This window comes from Moschus berezovskii, chromosome 12 (assembly GCF_049115385.1).
Source record: "Moschus berezovskii isolate FMDL1 chromosome 12, NW_MosBer_1.0, whole genome shotgun sequence".
In the NCBI taxonomy this organism is placed as follows: domain Eukaryota; kingdom Metazoa; phylum Chordata; class Mammalia; order Artiodactyla; family Moschidae; genus Moschus; species Moschus berezovskii.
Genome location: NC_142471.1, coordinates 96,807,501 through 96,831,627, shown reverse-complemented (window position 1 = coordinate 96,831,627; position 24,127 = coordinate 96,807,501). Strand labels below are relative to the sequence as shown.

At 59.4% G+C, this 24,127-nt stretch overlaps 1 protein-coding gene across 1 annotated transcript in view; it reads right to left on the bottom strand.

The window, feature by feature from the left end:
- Window positions 1-24,127, bottom strand: part of JAKMIP3 (Janus kinase and microtubule interacting protein 3) — a 73,707-nt gene that overhangs the window by 3,637 nt on the left and 45,943 nt on the right. Inside the window, exons 17-22 of the mRNA XM_088842440.1 lie at window positions 20,868-20,933; window positions 19,861-19,929; window positions 19,702-19,779; window positions 15,656-15,859; window positions 14,297-14,362; window positions 11,028-11,968 (exon numbers count right to left, since the gene is read on the bottom strand). Coding sequence (XP_088698566.1) covers window positions 11,825-11,968; window positions 14,297-14,362; window positions 15,656-15,859; window positions 19,702-19,779; window positions 19,861-19,929; window positions 20,868-20,933 — 627 coding nt within the window. The 3' untranslated portion in view covers window positions 11,028-11,824. The remainder of the gene's footprint in view (window positions 1-11,027; window positions 11,969-14,296; window positions 14,363-15,655; window positions 15,860-19,701; window positions 19,780-19,860; window positions 19,930-20,867; window positions 20,934-24,127) is intronic.

Below are 24,127 nucleotides of genomic sequence, written 5' to 3'. Positions count from 1 at the left end.
TGGAAAATAAAGTCGCTCCCCAGCTTGAAGGGACAAGGTGACAGCATCCGGTTCCCTGAGGTCATGGGCCCCTTCTCCTGAGCCTGCCCGCCCTGCTGCCCTTACGCCCACAGCACGGCGTGCAGGACGGACGCCCTTCTGCTCTCAGCCAGGACCGTGGCACTGCGCGCGCGCACACACACACACACACGTGTGCATGCAACCCACATGTGCACACACATGCACACACAACACACACGTGCACACACACAGAGGCGTGGTTCTGCTTCCAGCCTTCTACACTTCCACTCTCTCTTGACCTCCAGTCCCACGTCCTCTTGGGGACATGGCGTCCTCCACCCCTCCTTTCTCTGGCCACTGACCCAACTTCCCGACTGTCCCTGTCAGCCCAAGATTCCACCTACACTGGAGCTGCGCCAGGCCCACGACAGGCGAGTGTGGGTCCTCTCCGGGGCCTGCCCGGGTCTCCTGACCTGAGGCCTCCTCAGTCAGGAGCAACTCTGTGGGCAGGAACTGAGCCACTGTCAGCATAGGGGTCTGCCCGCCAGGTTGGTCCTGGACTGGCCTCTGGGAACCCAGCTTTTGAAATTCTCCCGGAGTGAAGAGGTCCTGCTCGTGGGCTGGCTGAGACTGTTTGTACAAACGGTGTGATTTACGGCAAGCATCTGCTTCCTTCTGAGGCTGGAATTTTACGGGCAGGGGGTGCCCACATGAGTAGCCCCAATAAAAGCCCTGAGCTCTGACCCTTAGATGAACCCCCCTCCAGCTCCCCAGCAGAGACACCACACACATAGCCATGTTTCCACGGCCAGGGGAGCACACTCCACGTGGCCTACACAGAAGAGAGAATGTGCAGGGAGCCCCCTCCTAGGTCTCCTGGCCCTGCAGAGCCAGGCACATCCCTGCAGGACATCGCTGCACGTTCTGAGCTGGGGCTCCACTCTGGGCTGTGTCCTAAGACTCCTGGTGGGTCCCTGGGCCTGCAGCGGGTTCCTGGGGGCCCGGGAGCCCTCCCTTCCACTGTTTTCCAGAAGCCTGGGGGCCTTGAGGCGCAGATTAGAGAGGCGTGGTCTTTGCCTCCGTGAGCACACCTGTCCACTGGCTGGGTCATCATTTGTTTGACTGTGTGTCAGGGGCCAGGGCAGTCTGAGTGTGTCTTGAGGTCCACACCAAAGGTTTGTCCACACCATGAGCAAGTCAGGTACATCCCCACGTGCAGCGCTTCACAGAGAGGAGACAGGGCAGCGCGTGGACGCCGACGGGGATGAACGTTGTGGGGGAGGAGGGACACAGGGTGCCTCACCCCAGCCCAGCGGGGCAGTGACGTCTTGATCAGGGTGGGCACCCAGAACCGCAGCCTCACCCTTCCTTCTGGAGGGAGGGGTTGTGATGTAATTTTTATACTGGGCTGCACTGGAGGATGGGTGACACGGATTCAAGTGGTCATTCAAGTTGTCATTCAGGAGGAATGATAACCAACATCACCAAGTGGGTTTATGTCACAGTCACCAGGACGGACGAAGGAGGGACAAGGGGACGGGAGGGCATGGGCTGGACACGACCAGCAGGCAGCAGGGCTGTCTCTAGGTTGGCACCCAGCCCAGTGGGCAGAGAGACGTCAGAAACCTGTTCAAAGCTGCAGAAGCAGAACTCTCATCAGTAACAGCCATCGGCAACACACACAAGTGCCTTCATACACATGGGTTAGGAAACAGCACGCCAGTTCATGTCAAAACAGAGCCCAAGTCACCGGCCCTGCCGTCTGTGTTTGTACGGGGGATTCCCGCTGCTTCCTCAACTGTTGGGCAACATGAAGTTGGCAGGGTGACCAGCCTTCCTGGGGTTGGAACCTACTGCAGGTGGGGGGCCTCATGTTGCCCAGAAATGTGCGCAAGGCAAGTGAACCCAGGTCCGAGCACGGGGTGGGCCAGGCAGAGGCCCAGAGCCCAATTCGACAGGCACGTGGCAGGGGCAAGGCCCTGGAGCGCAGATCTTCGCTCCCTGCCCCCAAACATCACCCCTACTCCAGGCCCCAGGTCCTCAGAAGTAAGCCATGCAAATACACGTATGATCAGCTTATGGGACAGCGGAGGACGGGTTAAAACCAGAAACTCTCCGCGTGAGTGCTACTACTCTAGGAAACCTAAGACGAGCATTTCCAACAGAAACCAGCAGCAACAGAACACGTGTTTGGGGCTGAGGGCTTCCTTCCCCAAAGCTCCGACTTTCAGGAAATATGAAAACACAGATGCTCTCGCCCGGACTCGGCTGAGCGTCCTCCCTGCCGCCCGGTCAGCTCTCCGCAGGGCCCTTCCGTCAACCGCACAGAGGGGGACAGGGCTTCTGTCAGTGCCCCGGGGCCATCGACCAGGCCCTTCTCCCCACGCCCACAGGTAAGAGCCCGCTGCAGGCGGGCTGGTCCACTCTGGCCCAGGACGGTCCGTGCTCACACCATGCCTGGCTCATCAACGTGACTAGGCCAATCCCCAGACATGTGACAAACATTATCCTGTGTGACTGGCATGGGGGCAGGGGGTGTTTCTGGATGAGATTGAATCCATAGGCTCAAGCCCGGCCGGTCCCAAAGGCAAACGTCCCAGGACCCGTGGAGGGTGTGCTGTGGGCCTGGAATGACCACATGGCTGGGACAGGCCTCCTGTCTCTAACCCCAAGACCACCGGGCAGAAGACCGGCAACAGGCCTGACTCCCACCCCGCCCCCGCCCGCACTTGCTCTGACTGGGCAGGCTGCCTTTCCAGATCCCACACGGCTACCCCCTGCACGTGCCCGGCACACACACAGACCCACACACACAGACACACAGACACACACACACAACCACACACAGACACACACACACAGACACACACACAACCACATGCTTCAGATCCATACAAACAACCACACACAGACACACACATACAACCATACAGACCCGCACACACAACCACACACAGATACACACATAACCACACAGACACAACCACACATACACAACCACACATAGACACACACACAGAAATACACACAACCACATAGACCACACACACAACCACACACAAAACCACAGACACACACAACCACACACAGACCCGCACACACAGACACACACACAACCACATGCACAGATCCATACAAACAACCACACACAGACACACACATACAACCATACAGACCCGCACACACAACCACACACAGACACACACATAACCACACAGACACAACCACACATAGACACACACACACAGAAACACACACAACCACATAGACCACACACATAACCACACACAAAACCACACAGACACACACAACCACACACAGACCCGCACACACAACCACAGACACACAACTGCACGCAGACCCACACACACCACACACAGACCCACAGACACAACCACACACAGACACACACACAACCACACACAGACCCGCACACACCACACACAGACCCGCACACACCACACAAAGACCCACACACACAACCACACACACACACACAACCACACAAAGACACACACTCACACACACACAACCACACACACACAGACAACCACACACAGAAACACACACACAACCACATAGACCACAAACACAACCACACACAAAACCACACAGACACACACAACCACACACAGACCTGCACACACAACCACAGACACACAACTGCACGCAGCCCCACACACACCACACACAGATCCACACACACAACCACACACAGACACACACACAACCACACACAGACCCGCACACACCACAGACAGACCCACACACACCACACAAAGACCCACACACACAACCACACACAGAGACACACACAACCACACACAGACCCGCACACACCACACACAGACCCGCACACACCACACAAAGACCCACACACACAACCACACACACACACAACCACACAGACCCGCACACACCACACACAGACCCACACACACCACAGAAAGACCCACACGCACAACCACACACAGACACACACACAACCACACACAGACCCGCACACACCAAACACAGACCCGCACACACCACACAAAGACCCACACACACAACCACACACACACACAACCACACAAAGACACACACTCACACACACACAACCACACACACACAGACAACCACACACAGAAACACACACACAACCACATAGACCACAAACACAACCACACACAAAACCACACAGACACACACAACCACACAAAGACCCACACACAACCACACGCAGACCCGCACACACAAGCACACACAGACACACACAACCACATGCACAGACCCACACACACCACACACAGACACGCACACACAACCACACACACACACAACCACACAGAGACCTGCACACACAACCACACACAAACACACACACAAGCACACACAGACGCCCACACACACACAACCACACTCAAAGACCCACACACACAACCACACTCACAGACCCGCACACAATGACACACACAGACCTGCGCACACAACCACACTCACAGACCCGCACACATACAACCTTTGGTTCCTGTTTTGTTTTCTGTCTGGGTGACCAGGAGCTGCTCTCGCAGTCCGAGAAGGGGCATCTAGCTCTCTCCTGGTGCCACCTGCTCTAACAACGGCCTCTCTTAATAATGGCCTCGTGCTCATGCTCTGAAAGGGCCCACACTGCTTAATCTGAGATGGTGACATGACAAGCACTAGACAGCTGGCCGCGGGTCAAACGCCGCCACTGGACAGCGCAGATCAGGCAGCAGAGCGCAGAACAGGGGCGCGGAGCCGTCGGCTTCCAGTCAGTTCTCCCACTTCTCCCTGAGGCCGCGCGCAAATATCCCAGCAGCACGAGAGAACAGCTTTTGCCGTCAGGTAAACACAAAATTCTAAACAGGGAGGAAAAACCTGCTCCAAAGCCAACAGGAACTAGAGGAGTTCGTCAGTATCCACTGATAGTACGGCTTTATATTTTGGATGACCCCTAATGACCACAGTTGGACACCCAGAAGAAACTTCTGCACCAGCACATCAACAAACTTCACGCGAATGTTCACAGTGGCGAAACCCAGATGCCCATCACCAAGGTGGTGGAGTCCCACGGGGGCCTCTCGGAGCAGGACACGAAGACACACGGGTCACCGGACAGGCGAGTCTAAGCACCACGAAATGAAGTGCGCTGCGTGTCCAAAAGCATGACGCCTCGTACAAGGACTTCAAAAGCAGTAACAATTACAGCTTTCAGAAATGTATGTCTCTGCTACAAAGCTCTGCACAGGGCGTGGCCTCAGGGGTCAGAAGGGAGAGGCAGGCATGGGATGGGGTCAGAGGTTAGACATCAGTGAAGCCAGAGATGTTACAAGAAACACCCACCAGGGCCATTCCGAGACCAGTGGCAGGAGAAAGCCAGTGTCAGGACGCATGCAAGTCTGTGCAGCAAAGAGCAGAGAGGAAGAAAATTCCATGACGAGGGCTGCAGGGTGTGCGTGTGTGTGTGTGTGGGGGGTCTGTGCGTGTGGCTCTGTGTGTGTGTGTGTGTGTGTGTGTGTGCAGGCCTGAGTCAGCACCCAGGACAGTGAGTGGTGCCCTGTGGGCACCTCGGCCACCATGCCCCGTGCACGGCTTGTCAGCTGCCATCAGACAAGCACATGTCTGACCGCAGCCCCGAGCCTGCTCCTTTCTCCACCCCTACCCCCCGCCTTGGGGCTGGAGCCCAGGCTGACGAAGCCACCCAGTCAGGGCCCCTCTGTGCTGGGTCTGGGGGCTCCATCACCCGTAGGATGTCCCTGAGTTCAGCTCCCCCGCCCCCAGCACGAACGGCCTGGGAGCTGCTGTTCACACTTGGGTGAACCTTCTGGGAGGCACATAAATGGCTCAGCTTGTACTTCTTTCCTTAAATATGAAACAATATACAGAAATTAAAAAGACCATTTCATCAGGTTATGGTGGAGACTATTACAGACATGGCTTGAATGAAGGCTTCCCCCACATGCGTGCACAATGCCTGTTAACTGTGGATGCTTGCTGAGCAAGACTGGCTCCTCCCTGAATTTCAACAATGACAGCAGCCATCACTTCTGGTTGCCGGGTCTCAGCGCAGCGTGAGCAGGCTCACAGGAGCGGCTCATTGGTATTCCGTGCCTGCTCCGGGAGAGCTGTAAATCTGCCCTGCTGACAGTTGAGCCTCACATCTCGGGCTTCCAGACCCTGAGCTGAGCAGATGAGGCGCTTGGAGCCCCAGCCCCACCCCCAGGACCCAGAGGGGACTAGGCATGCCAGCGCGGAGGACACCGGCAGATAGCAGCTCTGACTCCCTGCCTCCCCGAGTTCAATGACCCAGAGGCGGGGAGGACACTCCAGCCAGGACCAGGCTGACTGCAGAGCAGACTTGGTCCAGCCAAGCAGAAGGCATTTTACTCAAAGACAGGAAGAGTTCCTTACAGTGGGGGTGGGAGGAGATGAAAGATGGACAACCACTTGCAAAAAATGTGCTTCGACCAAAACCATGCACCGAAGGCAAACATAAACTCAAAACGAGTCATGTATGTGAGTCTAAGACACAAGCCACACAATCCCAGAAGGAAACATCGGGGACGGCATCGCTGACTTCGGATCTGGCAAGGTTTCCGTAGGCCCAGTACCACACCACCTACTTAAGTTGACAAATTAGATTCTTACCTAAGCACTTCACTTCAAGAAATACTCTCAAAAAAACAAAAAGACAAAACAGAAAATACTTTTGCATTATGTATCTGACCAGGGGGCTATGTCTGAAACATATAAAGGAGTCTTAAAACTCAGTAATAAGAAAACATAGGTTGAATTTTTAAAACTGGGCAAATGCTTTCAACGGACAGCTCACTGCAGGAGATGGATGGAGAAACGCCCAACATCGCCAGCCACTGGACATGCTGCTTCAGTCGTGCAGTCGGGTCTGACTCTCTGCGACCCCACGGACTGCAGCCCACCAGGCGCCTCTGTCCACAGGATTCTCCAGGCAAGAATACCGGAGTGGGTTGCCATTTCCTCCTCTAGGAGATCTTCCCGACCCAGGGATCAAACCCACGTCTCCTGCACTGCAGGCAAATTCTTTACTGACTGAGTTACCGGGGAAGCCCTCATTAGTCATTAGATAAACGGAAATTAAATTCAAAGTAATGACCACTTTGCCCTCATTAGAACGAACCCCCCCACCCTCAAAGACTGACCAAGTCAAATGCTGGAGAAAATGGGGCGTGGCAGGAACTCACACAGGTCAGCCACCGGCAGGGAAGCGGGGAGGGCAGGACTGGGTCTTGAATGGGTGGCCTGGAGCTGAGAGCATCATTGTGAACGTGTGGTTTTATAAAAGACACATAGATGGGTGATGGATACACAGATGACAGATGATAAACGACAGGCAGGCGACAGGTGACAGGTGCCAGATGGGGGATGGGGCAGGAGGATGACGGACAGACGACGGAGCTCAGACGGCACACGATGCACAGGCAGACAGAAGCAGAAACACACAAAGAGGTGTGGCGGCTCCTGTCAGTGCACAGAGGTGTGTTTCCACGCTCGGCCGGAGAGGACCCAGAAACAGTCACCCTGGAGCTGTGAGCACACCCAGCCCAGAGAGGCTGGCTCCCCAACACCGCTCCCAACAGAGGGAACCAAGCTCCTGGGAGAAGCGGTTGTTTCAGGCTTGGGGCAGGGAAAACACAAGATAAGCTTGAGCATCCTGCAGGGATGGAAAATAAGAAAGGGCTCGAGGCACAGGGGGCTTAAGGCTCAGAGACATCAACCTGATGGAAGCTCAGTTGTTTACCCTGCCATGGCCCGAGCAAGAACAGAATTAAAGAAAGTGGATTATAACCCACAGGACAAACTAAACACCCACGAGCTCATACTGCTGTGTGAAATTAGATAAAGAAAGGAATGAGAGGCGGGGACAGGTCTTCTCCAGAGAAAAACTCCAATAGAAGGAATATGGGGGTAGACAGCCACGAGAACCACCACGGCAGCAAAGACCCACTGACGTCGGCTTCTTTATCGGGTAAATGTTTAAGGAGGATCAGTGTATTTGCTTTTGTCAAAGAGTCTCTCTGCAACACTATTTATAGTTACACATGATGCCTTTTCAGTGGAGAACCTGGTAGAACCTTGGATGGACACAGTGTATGTACGCCGCGCACCGACGGACACACTCAGGGGCGTGTCACCCGGGGGCAGTGTCACCAAGAATACCTAACCTCAGACCCATCAGAGGAGCATGTCAGACGAGTCAAACCGGAGAGCAATCCACAGAATAACCAACCAGCTCCTACTGAAGTGCCAGAGTCCAGGACAATGAGGAAACTGGGACGGACCAGGAGACGACTCGACGAGGTTGGCGGGGAGGGCTCCTGGAGCAAAACACGTTTGTCTGGACAGAGGGGGTGGGCCAGCTGAGCTTGGAGAGTGAGAAGGGTCGTCCGGGGGAGCTGGGGGGAGGTTACAGGAACTTCATACTATTTGTGCAGCTTTTCTTCAAGTCTGAAACTAAACAGACTTTTTAAAAGGCTGACAGGAGAAGCGGGACGCTCGCTTAGGAAGCTGGTACCTTGTGTTGCACGTACGGCACCAAATGTGCGTGGAACCCACCCCTTCCGGCGACATCTCCAGAGCAGAGAGCCTCGGGCCCTGTCTGCTCCCGGCTGAGAGGGGCCCTCGCTGTCTAGGGGCAGCGTGTCAGTGGTCAGGGCCGGGAAGGGCGATAACGACACAGAACGGCACTCTGCTGACAGCCTCAGACTCACCCTGGAGAATGGTGAGCCGGAAGGTGAGGGGGGAACCCTCATGGGGGTCGACGTTTCCCGTGAGCCACTGTCCGCAGTTGCAGATCTGCAGCCCCCAGCTCTTCACCCACAAAGCTGCCCCCTCCCCCCTCGACCGAGAAAACGCAAAGCAGCATCGTGGCGGTGTGGCCGCCCCCGCCACCCCTGTGAAGGGAAGCGTGGGCCGCGGGCCCCCTCTCACTGAACGTCTGCTACTTCTGCCCAGGGTGAGGACAGCTTGGTGCCAACGGCTTCATACGATATCCTCCTACTTTGGCTGGCGACCCAGACCTCTCCCCCGGTCTCCGGACGGTGATGCTGGATGGAGGGAAAATGTGCTTGTCGTGGGTCCTTGAGAGTGAGACCCTGGCCCCCACTGCGTGCCACCACCCCGCAGCCCCACCTGAGATGTTCAACCCAATTCCGTCCCTGCATGGTGATGCCCACTGCCCCCCACCAAGGCCACCCCAACACAAGCATCCTGGGAGCAGGAGTTGGTCCAAGTCCCGTTCGGGTCCCCAGACGTCCAAGTGGGGACATTGGAGTGGGGTGTTGATGGGTGTTGATGGGGGCTGCCTGGGCCCCAGGGAGGCTGTGCCTGCCCAGCACCCCCACGTCCGACCCTCACCTCAGGCACCCAGTCATCTGTACCTGGCCCTGGCCTCTTCCACAGGTGAGACCTGCTCACGGTTCTGGGGCACCGACTGGCCTTCCAAGCCCTGGCGGGTCCCCCATGCCCCACACACAGCAAGACAGACTGCAGAGCTGGGCTGGCTCTCCAGGGGGAGGCTGTGGGGAAGATCCCGAAGGAGAAGAGGCGACCCCGCCACCCGCAGGGTCCTTCCAGGGGCTCTGCACCATCCATTTTGACACAGCATTGCCGCGGCCATGCATTCATTGTCCTTCACAGGCTACAGGTGACCTCTGAAACCAGGCCGTGACAGTGGGTGTCCTCATCAAGCACTTATTCAAACAACACGGTCAGCCCACGTACCTCAAGGGACCCTGAGCTCCAGGGACCTCAAGGTCAGGGACCCCGAGCTCCAGGGACCCCGAGCTCCAGGAATCCTGACCTCCAGGGACCCCAAGGTCAGGGATCCCGAGCTCCAGGGACCCTGAGCTCTAGGGACCACGAGATCCAGGAATCCTGACCTCCAGGGACCCCAAGGTCAGGGACCCCGAGCTCCAGGGACTGGGCCTTGAAGGGGTGCTCAGGTTGGAGGTCCCATGTGTGGACCAGGATGGGGGACCAGCCTCCAGTCCAGAACCTGCCTCCCGAGTGGCCTTTTCCAGCTGGAGGCTGTGCCCACACGTCCCTGGCTGGGCCCAGGCCCCACACCAGGCTGACTGCACTTGGCTTCGAGAGACGGGCTTCCTTAGAGGAACCGTGTGAAAGAGCCAAGTGTCTTGAGACCCCTTCTAGGGAGTGGGCAGTGGGCTTCTGCTCTGCCTGACTCCCTTCTCTACATGGGTGTGCGTCTCGAGGGCCCTGCAGCCCCACTGCCAGAGGTTCAGCTAGCTCTGTGATGGGAAAGGGTGGGAGAGATGGGGCCCCTTATCACTCCTACAGACCCAGAAAACAGAACTGCCCCCACAAGCCGCCCCACATCACCCAGAAACATGTGGAGAGAAAAGCTCTCCAGGAGCGCCCGCCCATCCAGATCCTGACCCTGCCATGGGGATGACCCGCCTGCTGCCCCGGGGCACCTCCAAGCCCTGGGGTGGCGGGGGAAGTGATGCCCTGGGGACACAGGGAGGCCTGCTGAGTTGGGAGTCATGCCGGAGAGAGGGGCTGCTCTACAAGAAAAGGTTTCGGAGCTTCTGGGCCCAGCCAGACAGGGTGGGCAGGCAGGTCAAAAGGCCTGGGGTGTGGGGTGGGGCTGGGTTAGCAGGAGGGGCCGGGTGGCCTCTTCTGCCGGGAGCTGAGCTGAGGCCGCCCCTATGGCTCAGGGACATGCCCTGTGACCACACACGGGCCCCTTGGCGGGCCTTGCTGGGGGGTGTCCTGGATCTGGGCAGAGGACACCCGCAATAGTCAGCAGCTCTGGGACCACCCCATACCCACCTTGCCCTCACCCGCCGGCACAGACGCCAGGGCTCCCACTGCAGGGCCAGCGTCCCAGCAAACTGAGCCCTCAGAGGGGGCCGACCTCCCCCCACCCCAGGAGGCGGGATCCCGCAGACCCGAAGGAGGTGAGTGGGCGCCCCACAGGGTGGGAGGGAAGGTGTCATGTCTCAGGGATGACGGCTGAGCCTCACCTGCTGCCAGCTGGGCGTCAGGCCCCCTTCTCAACTGCAGACCTACGGACACTGTGATCCTTGCCGGGCACTGCCCCTGGAGAAGGCTGCAGCTCTGGACCAGGCGGCTTCGGCCACACTGGGCCTGCCTCTGCAGTGCTTGGGTCTGCACCACCTGGGACGGCCTCTGGCCCCTGTGTCTCCAGTGAGACCTGGCCCTGTCCAGCCAGCCCGCCCTTCTTGTCCCAGTTCCCTTCACCAGCTCCTCGATCCTCGCTCTGACCAGTCCCTCGGTGCAGCTCAGGGCGGGGGCTAGCGGCACTGTGGCATCCACGGTTCTATTCCCACTGGCGACAGCATCTAACACGGCAGGGTGGCCACATGCATTGGTCGACAAGCGCCCAGGACCCCGGTAAGCAAGTTGCAGCATCTTTGCAGCTGGCCCGGGCGACCCGGGGGACCACACTGGAGATGCTCCATGAGCCGCCCGGGTGCCCTGGACAAAGGTCCCTGTCGTGGCAACAGCCCCGCCGCGGCGTGCTGCGGGCCACCTGCGTTGTTTCCAGGAATCCGCCCTCTCCTCCGAGTCCTCCTGTGGTCACTGAGGGAACCAGGGGAGGCGGGGCTGGGGTTCCTGCATGGAAGCGGCCCTGTGCACCCGCCAGCAGGGGCTCCGCGTGTCCCTGTGACGGGCTGGGGGCTGTGTCCCAAGCAAGGACCTGGGGTCCGCAGCCAAGACCAGGTCTCTTCAGAGAAGCCCAGTCGGAGAACGAGTTCCAGTTCTGGCTCATCAAAGTGAACAGTCCCCTCGGAGGTGCTCAGAGACCCCCTCTCTCCCTCCTCCTCGACGGCAGGGGGTCTGCAGAGGCCGGCTCCCCCCGGGTCTTCAGGGATGAGACGTGGTGCCTTGCTCTGCCGCCCGGGCACCCACCGCTGTCCGGTAAAGCTGGAGGAAAGGGGAGCTGGAGGGAGAGACGCAGGACACATGTCAGGGAGGTGGCAGGGCAAGAGGGAAGGGGCTAGAGGGACGAGGGCACCGAGGGGGATGGCTCTGCTCCAGAGGAAAGGCCCTCTGGCGGGGCAGGGGCGCCCACGGACAGAGACGGGAGGACAAGGGCTTGTTTGGGAAGGAGGCAGTGGTCAAGCTTTCGCATGCACCTTGGGCTGAAAGTCGCAGGGACGATGTCACAGCCTAGGATGACTGTGACGCCCTGAGTGAGGCGTCACACTCGCCCAGCTTGCTGCGAAGGCGGGGGTCCTGGCCGAATCTCCAGTGCCACCCCAGATCGTACTCGATACACGAAGGACAAAAGTCACCAACCCCCAGCGCTGCCTCCTGCCGAGCTGCCCGGAGCAGAGCACAGGGAGCGTGTGCACACATCTCTCCCCCAGGAGGCCCCTCGGGGACCTTCTCCCGGAAGGCGAGCACCCCTTCCCCTCTGATGGCGGCACAGCCTCCCCTCGAGGACCTGTGTGGGCCCTGCTGGTCCCCGGGACGTGGACGAAAGTACTCACCAGGCCAGAGCGCCCAGGCGAGCTACGACCAGAGAATGAAAGCTAAGGAGAAGAACAAGAACAAAAACAGAAACTGAAAAGGAGAGGGGGGCGGGGACACGGAGAGAGAGAGAAGAGGGTTTGTAGAGCCTCCGGCAGAGCGAGCGCACGAGCAGACTGGGCGGCGCAGCAGCCGGCCGGGGTCGGGGCGCGTCCTGGCGCGCTGTGTCCAGCGGGCGACGGCTGAGCCGCGAGGGGCCATGAGGACACCTGGGTCTAAAGCGACCACGCTGTCTGTCCTGGGGACCGTGCTCTGGGGCCCCACACCATCCAGAGGATGGGTTGAAGGCGACAGTCAGGCGGGAGCCTCTGCAGGCCACCTTGCCTCTGGGTTGTGGGGAGTGGGGACCTGTTCCCGGGCTGATGCTGAGGGTGCTAACCGGCCATGATGGTGATGGAAATCTTATGGATGGAAAGACGTGCCAAGTGCCAGGCCAACACCAGCACTCCGGGACAATGTTTTGGTCTCAGTCCCATTATAAGTGATAAAGCACAGCCAACATACTGAATAGATTTCACACTCAGAAACCCTCCTTTTGGGTTGGGGGAGGGGCCCGGCCAATTTAGACACAAGAGAAAATCTGGCCGCGGCACAGCTGCTTGGAAAAGTGGAGCCCCTTCAGCTAGATTAAAAAAGTAAACACCCAATTTAAAAAATTCGAGCATTTAATGAAAACAAATGCTCTTACTTTAAGATGGAAAAGGAGGCAGGGACCAACCGCCTGGCTGTGCACGCCCCTCCCCTCCCCAGCGCCCCGGAGCCTGGTGCCTGTCTGCACCCACCCAGGGGCCAGGCACGTCTTTGCTCCCAGGCTCCTCTCTGCCTGGCAAATTGTGCCCCTAGGGCTCCAGGGGCCTGTCGTGGGCTCCGGATTGGCAAGTTACCACCAAGTCTGTTCAGCAGATGGCAGTAGAGTGTCCACGGAAGGGGCCGGTTTTATCCACAGGAGGGTGGGCGGGGCGGGGGGGTGGTCCAGCTCTAGGGGCTGCCGGATGGAGGGGGCCTCTGTCCCCGTGCTATTCCCTCAGTCGTGTCTGACTCTCTGCGGCCCCCTGGACTGCAGCCCGCCAGGCTCCTCTGTGCATGGGCGTTCCCGGGCCAGAATATGGAGTGGGTTGCCATTTCCTTCTCCAGGGGATCTCCCCAACCCAGGGACTGAACCCACGTCTCCTGCATTGCAGGCAGTTTCTCTACTGCTGAGCCACCAGGAAAGCCCACTAGAAGCCACTGAAACATCCTGAACCACAGAAAGCAAAATTTAAATTAAAAATAAAATAAAACATCTAACTGTCCTAGAACTCAGGGAACCCCACAGGAAGAGCCAAGATTGTCTCCATGGGCGCTCCGTCACCTTGTGGGGACTCACAGAGCCAGGGGTTGAGGGACGAGCTGGACGGTCTTCCCTGACCCCGAGTCACAAGGCCCCAAACCAGCTGTACCCCAGCACCCACAGCTTCCCAACTCAGGAGCCACAGTAAAGGACTCTCGCAAAAGGGCCCTGGTCGCTGGTCCACGGGTACCCCTGAAGCTGGGACCCTGAGGCCGTGAGACACACTGTCCTGGGGGTGTCATGGCTGGGTCATCGAGGACAGGGTGTTCCCAGACCCCATGCTCCAGCCCCTGGTTCGGAGCCTCTTTCTGCCCAGCGACACCCCGGCCTCAGACCAGTGCCGCCTGACACCGGGAGCTACCGCCCTTCTCTGTGTCATCCCTGAAGCTCCCTGACTTTACTTACCTTTTCCTCCAGTTCCTTTATTTGTCTCTTCTGGGCTTCTATTCTTTCTTCTAATTCTTTAATTCTCTGCAATGTTCAAAGGAGAAAAATCCTCAATAATCAGAATATTTGGGAAACCAAGTAGGAAAAGATCTTTCAGGATTTTCAGCCATACATTTGGTGGGCAAGTCCCACAGAGCAGCCGTCACACTGTCCTCGGGGAGAGGGTGGGGCCTTGGGCTACCCTTCCCACCGACTTCTGGGGCCTCGGCTGAAATGTGCCTGCCTCAGTTTCTCTGACACAGCTTCTCCAAGTCTGCTCTTTGCTCCAACAAAAGAGTGGGCACCCCCCCTGCCCCCGCCCCAGCCACACTCCCACCTCCTGCATCTTCAGATCACAAACCATGATGCTAGAGCCCAAGGAAATGGTAAGGGCCCAATTCATGGTCCTTCCCAGACATTGCTACAGCAGCCCAAGGAGCAGCCCGAAGGGTCGCGAGGCCAGTCACAGGGAGGACTCTGCTGGCAAGGTTGGCCGCACAGTCGGAAAGCCTGGTCTTCACCGTGGTGCAGAGTCAGTCAGATGGATGTGTGTGTCCATGCCTGACCTGGACGCCTGACCTGGACCCTGGATGAACCTGGGCTCTGACACTGCCCGTCTGATGGGAGTGAGGGGTCCTCACACTGACCACCTCGGATCTGACAGCAAGGGTCCTAGCAGCCAACCAGTCCTCTGGCGAGACATCAGCTCTGACACTCACAGGACACCTGGGTTCACTAGTTTATCTGAACACGGAACAGCCACGAGGCTCCTTCCAGGCCACACTGCCCACGCAGGGGACTTACACCAAGGCTGCTAGTCTGCCAGGGTCCCTCATCCCCACTTAGAAATGAACTGGCCAGAAAAATGAGCTGGCCAGACTGGCTCAAGGGCTCCAAGTGCCTGAAGGTCAGGAGAAGGTCCCCAAGTTCCAGGCCCAGGAACTCCTCGCTGTCCCCAAGACAACACCTCCGGATTTTACCACTGAGGAAGGAGTCAGGGAAGAGACTTGTATCAGGGGTCCCAGAAGGGGGATGTACCATCCAGAGGCCTGGGCAGGATGGCCCAACAGGCTGGTCTGGAGGGACAGGCAGTCTGGGAGGAGGGCTCCCCATGGGCAAGGCTAGTGGAGAGGATGGCCACTAGGCACGTGGTCATTACAAGAGCACCTGGGAGGGTTCAGCCAGTGGAAGGCCCTGGCCAGGAAGGTATGGTCCTTGGAGGCACGGCCATCAGAAGGTGAGGTCACGAGAAGAACTGCCCCAGCCGGTCACCCCCGGCCTGCGATGCCCCGCCCCTCCCGTAGGCCCCGCCCCCGCGGCACCGCGCCCCTCCCGCACCTGCTGCGCCAGTTGCAAAAGCTCCATGCGCTCCCGCAGGATCTGGGCGTCCCGCTCGCGCAGCTCGCTCATGACCTGGCGCTTCCACTGCTCCACCGCCACCCCGAGCTTCTCGCGCTCCTCCTCCGATAGCAGCTCGGCCACTTTGGCTCCGGCCTCCTGCTGCAGGGCATCGTACAGCATGGCTTCCAGCTCCAGGATGTGCTGGGGGCGGGAGGGGACACGTCAGGCCTCGCCTTCCTCCCGGGGACTGCCTGGGGCCGAGACACCCCGCCTGGGAGCCAGGACCCCTCCGGACCAGCCCAAAGAGGGGACTGCTTTCTCCTGGACCACTTAAATGATGTTCTGGAGGGTGGAGCCAGTCCAGGAGTACTTATGTCAAGAGCATCCCTTCCATGTGATGTTTAAGGTGCAATGAAGCATTAGGGACATGGGGGTCAGCAGAATTCAAAGCTGGAGTAGGAGGTCAGCCAAACGGGCAGAGGTCTGGGCAGGCATCCCTTGAGCAAAGACCACAAAGGCTTCTTCCTTTGCTCACAACTTCGCCAAACCCTGGGCTTCTGAGTCGCTACAAAGGAGGCAGGGCGGTCCCCACGGGTTTGTCTGCAGTAACACTGAGGGGCCAGGATGTCGGCTCTGTGGCCCCAGCACTGCCTGTGAGGGTGACTTGTGCCCCCACAGCAGTGTCACGTCCTAACCCCTGGAATCTGGGAACGTGGGTCCTTTAGAAATAGGGTCTCCACAGATGTCAGCCAGGGCACCTGAGGTCAGACTGGGTTAGGGGCCTCCATCCACTGACTCGCGACCTTAGAAGAAGAGGGGACTGGTGACAGTCACGGAGGCTGAGGGGAAGCCAAGTGACGACAGAGGCAGAGACTGGGGTGGCGCGGCCACAAGCCCAGAACACCCGAGGCCCCAGGAGCTGGAACAGGCAGGTGGGCCTCCCGAGTCCTCTGATGGAGCATGGCCTGGCCAGCACCTTGCGGTCAGGCTTCGGGACTTCGGACGGTGGTGCGCACACCTGTCCCACATCTCCTCTCTTCTCTTTCGTCTCCCTCCCTGCTGCCTGCACACGTGACCTCACCTTCACTTCAAGCCCCTAGGTGCCCAGCCTCTGCGCACTCACAGCTTCCTCTCCTCCTCTGTCCATGGGACACCTAAGGACGCCCCGCCCGCAGTGCCTGGGTGTGCCGCCCTGGCCTAGGCTTCATTGCACGAAGCCCTCCAGCCCCCACTTCCAGGCAGCAGGCACCCTCGTCAGCCCTGGCTCTTGGTGAGGATGCTGAGGCGGGCTGCAGAGAGCCCTGGGCTGGGCCACCTGCACAGGGCCTGCTGAGGGAGACACACTGGGGGTTCTAGCCCCAGTCCGTGCACCCCCCAGGGGCTCCATCACAGAGACCCTGAAGCGCTGCCGGCCCCCAGCTCAGGCACGAGGTCACGTCCACCTCTTTGTGACTCCTTGGGCTGCAGCACGCCAGCCTTCCCTGTCCCTCACCAACTCCCAGAGCCTGCTCAAACTCCTGTGCTGTCACCAGGCACCCAGACACGGCCTCGTTATAAACGACTGGGGGCTCAGCTGTTCGGTCTGGAGCACTTTCGAAGCTTGTTCCTCGGGAAATTTCACAGATACACTCTCAAAACAGCCAAATTCTTCCCATCAAAAACGTACCCTCCTGAGAAACAATATTTCTTGTCATATCAGTAAATAAGCATGTCACGGGCGCCAGTGACTGCAGCCCTCCGGTGCGAGCCGGTGAGCCCTGAGGGACTTGGGAAGGAAAGAACGCCTGCCATCGAGCAGCCATCAGCCTGCAGCCGCTCCCCCCGGTGAACCCGAAGGAAGCTCAGGAAGTGAAAAGCACAGGACACCAGCCCGGGGCGGCTGAGACCCGTATGAAAGGAATGGTGCAGTGAGCCCAGACTCTCGCATCTTCCCACACACAGAAAGGCACTAAATTCCTTAACCTAGGTTATCTTGTTTTCTTTAATGCACAATAATCTTTTGATGTTCAGACTACCTGCTCTTTGTTGCAAAACTGAATCTGCCTGCAATGTGGGAGACTTGGGTTTGATCCCTGGGTTGGGAAGGTCCCCTCGAGAAGGGAGAGGCTACCCACTCCAGTATTCTGGCCTGGAGAATTCCATGGACCGTGTAGTCCACGCGGTCACAAAGAGTCGGACACGACTGAGTGACTTTCACTCACCTCCTCTGAGCTGTTCTCTCAGAGTCACTTGGGATGCTGCCTCCTGGGCTTAAGTCCTAAAAATTTCCACTGAGTAAAACATTACTGTTAACTTTTAGGTTGTGACTTTTTCAGGTCGACGTTCCTCACAAATGAATGTTTCCTCTTCAGGCAAAATGACTGCTGGACGTCCTTTTGGCTGAGCAGACATTTAGGAAATGGGGGACAGAGCCCTTTGTTCACGTTATTGTTCTTGACAGCCGCAAAATCAGCTGTCCCCAGTCAGCTGTCACAGCCAGCTCACACCACACATCGGCTGCCACTTCTTAGAGCAAAAGAGCTCAGTGCGTTTAAGATAAGCTCCGGCTTTCAAATAAAGGCAGCTGAGTGTGGGGCTTAGCACTCACATCACAGGGACTTCACCCCAAGGCTGTGGGCGGAGATGCTCTGACCTTGCTCACGCGATGCAGCAGCTCAAGCCACGGCCGCCAGATGCCCAGAAGCCGGCTCTGTGCCCAGGCCTGCCCCAGAGTGAGGACTGCCGTCCCCCTGAAATCCCAGTTGTGGCTCCAATGCTCACGGCAGGGGGGCTGTGAGAGCTGGTAGGCTCCCCTGCCAAGGCCTCCCAAGGTGGGTAGGTGCCGTCTCCTGCACAGGCTTCCGTGAGTGGCAGATAAAAATGGCGAATTGTCCAGCAGGAAGTGCAGGCTTAACTCTGGCGTCAAGGAAACCAGGGTTGGGGACTTCCCTGGTAGTCCAGAGGTTAAGCACCCGCCTTCCAATTCAGAGGATGCAGGTTCGATCCCTGGTTGGGGAACTAAGATCCCACGTGTTGTGGGGCGACAAGAGAAGCCTTCCAGCAGCAACATGGGAGCCCGTGTGCCGCAGGAGAGAAGAAAGAGAGAACCAGGAGAAAGAGAAAAACCGTGTGCAGCCTTCCTGCCAACACCAGAGCGAGGGGCCCGGACGACGGCACAGGGGAGCAGCCCCGACAGCCATCCCACGAGGGAGGACCCAGCGTCTCTGCGGCCCCACAGTGTCCCTCGGGGCTGTGTGACGGAGCCCCCACCCGCCGTCCCAGGGTGACGCTTTCTGCTCCTCCAGCCACCTCCATGGGCCATGGGACAGCACCCCACTCACAGTGTACTCCGCAGGCAGGGACAGAGGCCCACGCCGCCTGGAAGGACTGTCCTGTCTGTGACACTGACCTACAGGTGTGGCTTACTGCTGCAGAGGAAGCGTGGGCCCTGCTCCTGCAGGAAGCACCTCTGTTAGCCCAGTCTGAGGAGCTAAGTGTGACACTGATTCGGGGGCCATCTTGAAACAGAAAGGCTCCGGAGATGAAAATGAACTTTCTTCCCACGTTCTCCAGCTCACTTCAGTGAGGACTCGCTGACAGCGATGGGGAGAAGAGGGCCCTTGGGGTCGACCCCACGGGGCCTCCCTTCAGGTTTGTCTGGGGACTGGTCTCCCCCAGGGCAGGCGGGTGCGCCAAGGGCAGGTGAGCAGCTCGCAACGCCAGCGGACAGGGCTCTCAGCCATGTTCCTTTCGTTCATGAATGCATCCTTTCAGTAAATCCTGTTTTCTCGGCTCAATTCAAATACCCACTTGACCTCTGCTCATTTGCCTGCACTCCTGGGGCCAAGGGTGGCCAAAGGGTCAGTTAGGCATCCTCAGAACTCGCTGGGTGTGGGGTGTCCAGCAGGAGAAATTCAGAGTGAGCTGGTCACATGGAGCGCAGGCCCTTCCCAGGCAGGCCCGAGTCTACGTGGCCCCTGAGATGCATGCTGGCTGTGGAACACCCTCCCTGTTTCTGCCCAAACCCCGCGCGGCCGGGCGATCCAGCAGCGTGCTGCTCTCACCTTGTGAGCCTGGTCCAAGCACTGCTTCCGGTAGTCTAGCTCGTCGTCCAGGTAGCCCTTCTGCTTACTGAACAGCTCCTGGAACACAAGGGGACCCGCGTCTGGGCCTCGTGCGTCGGACGTGGCGGCGCGGGGCTGCGGGGCCAGGCGTGCACCCACCTTCTCGCTCTCTAGGTCCACCATCTTCCGCTGCAGGGCCGACTCTGTCTCCTCGATCTGCTGGAGCCACTGGGCATAGACAGAAGGTCCCAGCAACCGTGAGCCCCCGGGTCACCGCTCGGTCAGCAGAGCCCACCTCCCCAGCCCCGGGGAGATGGCCTGGGGGGCGGGTGGGCGCCCCGTCCTTCCCGCTCTTCCTCGGGGAGGGAGGGCTCAGCCCCTGTGGGAGTCAGGGCTGGGAGTCATGGGCTCCGTGCGCCCAGCGTGCAGGCCAGGCCTGGGCCCCACCCCTCAGCCCCGCCTGGCGTCCAGGGAGCCAGCCGTCACACCCCTGGGAGAGGAGCAGTGCCAGGAGGCCTGTGCTCCCAGGAGCTGGCCTCTGAACTACTATTTATGGGCACAGCCCTCCACGCCCTACTGGAGGCCTGTGGGACAGGGGCGCTCACAGCGGCCTACCAGCGGGTTCTGGCTACAGGTGGGGCGGGGGAAGGGAACTAGGTGCAGGAGGGTGGTCCTGGGAGCAGAGAAGCCAGAGGGCGGGGAGCCCGGGTGGGAGGCCTCCAGAGGAGGGTCCGGCAGGGCAAACAGAGGCATACAAGGTGACACAGCACGCCGCTGGAACGCCCGGCCGCGCGGGGTTTGGGCAGAAATGGGGAAGGTGTTCCACGGCCAGTGTGTGTCTCAGGGGCCGTGTGGACTCAGGCTTGCCTGGGAAGGGCCTGTGCCCAGTGTGACTGGCGTGGGGTCACTCTCTGAATTTCTCTAACAGACCCACCATGACTCCGGCCTCTGGGGAAATCGGGGCAGAGCTGGCCTTGGGGAGACATTCCTGGTGGGTGCTGTCTGACCTATGTGTGTGCCAGGCCTCCTGAGCAGCCAGGCTTACTGGACCCTGCCTCCCGCCAGCTTCCATCCCATCCCCTGGGGGTCCCCCCTTCCAGGGAGAACATTTCCTCTGAACTGAGCCAGAAGGGACCCGGCCCTCCCCCAAGCGCGTCCACTATTACCTTCTCTGCCAAGGTCAGGACTGTCCTGGCTTGTATGACGGCCACTTGCTCCTCGTTGGTCAGATTCTGCATTCAAGAGCAGAATTCTCATATGGTCAGGGGGAGTGCCTTCTGGGTGGCTGGGTGACGGGGCTGGGTGGGGTGGGTGATGGGCACTCATTGGGGGGATGGGTGACTGGCACTGGGTGGGTGGGGGGGTGGGTGATGTGTGCTGGGGGTGCGTGTGGGTGGCTGGGTGATAGGTGCTGGGTGGCTGGGTGACGGGGCTGGGTGGGGTGGGTGATGGGCACTCATTGGGGGGGTGGGTGACGGGTGCTGGGTGGGTGGGGGGTGGGTGATAGGTGCTGGGGGTGCGTGTGGGTGGCTGGGTGATAGGTGCTGGGTGGGTGGGTGACGGGGCTGGGTGGGGTGGGTGATGGGCACTCATTGGGGGGGTGGGTGACTGGCGCTGGGTGGGTGGGGGGGTGGGTGATGTGTGCTGGGGGTGCGTGTGGGTGGCTGGGTGATAGGTGCTGGGTGGGTGGGTGACAGGGCTGGGTGGGGTGGGTGATGGGCGCTCAGTAGGGGGGGTGGGTGACAGGTGCTGGGTGGGTGGGGGGTGGGTGATAGGTGCTGGGTGGCTGGGTGATAGGTGCTGGGTGGCTGGGGGGGGTGGGTGACAGGTGCTTGGTGATAGGTGCTGGGTGGCTGGGTGATAGGTGCTGGGTGGCTGGGTGACAGGTGCTGGGTGGCTGGGTGACCGGTGTTCGGTGGGCATGGGGGAGATGGGGTCACAGCTAAATGTCACTATCACTAACAGGCCCTTCTGGAAGGCTCTGACCCCCTTCTCTCTCGGCCTCGCTGACTCCCACCGAGCCTCCGGCTTGCCCCTCTGGCCCTCTGACTGCAGGCGACCACGCCTAAGTGGCCAGGGAGCAGGATGGGACGGTAGGTGGTGGAAAGAGCAGCCAGGCTTCCCACTGTCCTGATTCTTACTCAAAGCCAGCTCTCCTCATGTGCGGCCTGAATTATTAAAGCACCGCTTACAAATGTGAAGCAAAGATCAAACATCCCTGCTGTTTCGCCTTCCCACCGTGTGTTTTATTCATGCCTCATCCCAATGGGCCCACCGGGGTGGTCCTTCTGGGAGGGTGACCCTGGCCTTGGGGCTGGTGGGCCTCCTCAGAGGATGTCCCACCTGCATGAGCACCAGGGCCTGGAGGGGGCGAGCTGGGCTGTCCCCGGCTGGAGGCTGCCGGGGGTCATGGAGAGCAGAGACAAGTGGCGAGGAGCCTGCCGGGATCACTGAGTGGAGGGCGGCCCACACACCCCAGAACCTGCCTAATTCAAGGCCGTCTGCCCCGAAAGCCCTCCTGCCGCTCCCCCTCTGCAGCATGGGGCCTCTCGCCACCCCCCACCCTGGCAGCAGTCAGCACAGGTGGGGGCTGGTGGCCAGCTGCTGGGCACAGAGGCAGGCTCTGTGGTCAGGTGTGCTGCATCCCGACGTGCAGTGGTGCTGGAGCCAGGAGTCCCATCCCTGTGGCTCCAGGGAGACTAGCCAGGCAGTCCCCTCCCAGGGCAGGGCCAGGTCTGAGGGGTGGGACTGGGTGAGGGGGAGCCTGGGTGGGGGGCTGCAGGGTGACTGAGGGATGCGAGCTGGATGTGGTCAGACCAGCCTGAAGGGCCAGCACCGTGCACGGGCTCCTCCTGCTCCCCCCAGAAGTGATCACGACCTGGGCCACGTGCTGTCTCCTCCGCCCTCTCCACCTCCCCGGGTGACCTGTCCGCCCTGCCTGTTAGGGCAGCAGTGGTGAGCCTGGCGGGGGCGCGGGCCTATGGTGCCCCTGCCTGCCTTTCTGCTCCACTCCACAGGCCCCGACTCCTAAGGAGACCGAGGTCTGGGCTCAGGTGCCCTGTGGCCAGCGGGAGGCCGCAGCCTCGTCAGGAGTGGCCTGGAGAACCACGGCCACAGCCTCCACGTGCCCTGGCCGAGATGGTGACGGAGCAGGCTGTCCCTGTCCCTGCCTGAAGCGTGTCCACACGCACATCAGACCTGAAAGGACGCCCCAGGGCCCTTCAGGAGCCGCCGAGGGGTGCTGCATGAGACTGGCAGTGCGTCCTCTGTCCCTGTCTCTGAGGCCGCGTGATGGCTCCAGGGCACGTGACCCTGGCACCCCCGGGAGGGCAGCTGCGGGGCCGGGGAACTGGGTAGGCCTGGGCTCATCCTCGCTGGCCAACACGGCAGCTCTGTGCCCCTGGGTGGTGCCCTCTGGGGCCTCAGTCTCTCCAGCTGTGATCTGAAAGGCTCCCCAGAGCCCTTAGTGGGGCTGACACTCGGGCTGAGCCCGGAGCTCATGGTGACAACGGTCATCCTGCTGTGGCCCGCTGCCTCCACTGCCCACAGCCGAGGTGGAGCCAGGGGTCCGACCCGGGGTGGGAGGTGTGGCAGGTCTGGCCAGGAGGGCCTCCCTGTGGAAGCCGCCCCACCCTCCCCCTTCCTGCTTCCCACCTAAAGGGCGGGGTGGGGGGCAGGGAGGAGGTATTCCTATCAGCGCAGGGCCCTGAACACCCAGAAGCTGCTGGGAGAACTGGCCCTGAGGGTGTGCACGAGCGCCTGGGTTGGTATACGTGCGTGAGTGTGTGAGAGTGCATAAGTGTGTGTGTGAGAGTGTGTGTGTGAGAGTGTGAGTGAATGTGTGTGTGTGTATGTGTGTGCATATGTGTGAGTCTGTGAGTGTGTGTATGTGTGTGTGAATGTGTGTATGTGTGTGTGAGAGTGTGTGAATGTGTGTATGTGTGTGTGTATGTGTGAGTGTGTGTGAGAGCGTGTGAGTGTGTGTGAGACTGTGTGTGAATGTGTGTGTATGTGTGTGAGTGTGTGTATGTGTGAGTCTGTGTGTGTATGTGTGTGTGAATGTGTGTATGTGTGTGTGAGAGTGTGTGAATGTGTGTATGTGTGTGTGTATGTGTGAGTGTGTGTGAGAGCGTGTGAGAGTGTGTGTGTGAGACTGTGTGTGAATGTGTGTGTATGTGTGTGAGTGTGTGTATGTGTGAGTCTGTGTGTGTATGTGTGTGTGAATGTGTGTATGTGTGTGTGAGAGTGTGTGAATGTGTGTATGTGTGAGTGTGTGTGAGAGCGTGTGAGAGTGTGTGTGTGAGACTGTGTGTGAATGTGTGAGTCTGTGTGTGTATGTGTGTGTGAATGTGTGTATGTGTGTGTGAGAGTGTGTGTGTGAATGTGTGCATGTATGTGTGAGTGTGTGTGTGTGAGTGTGAGTATG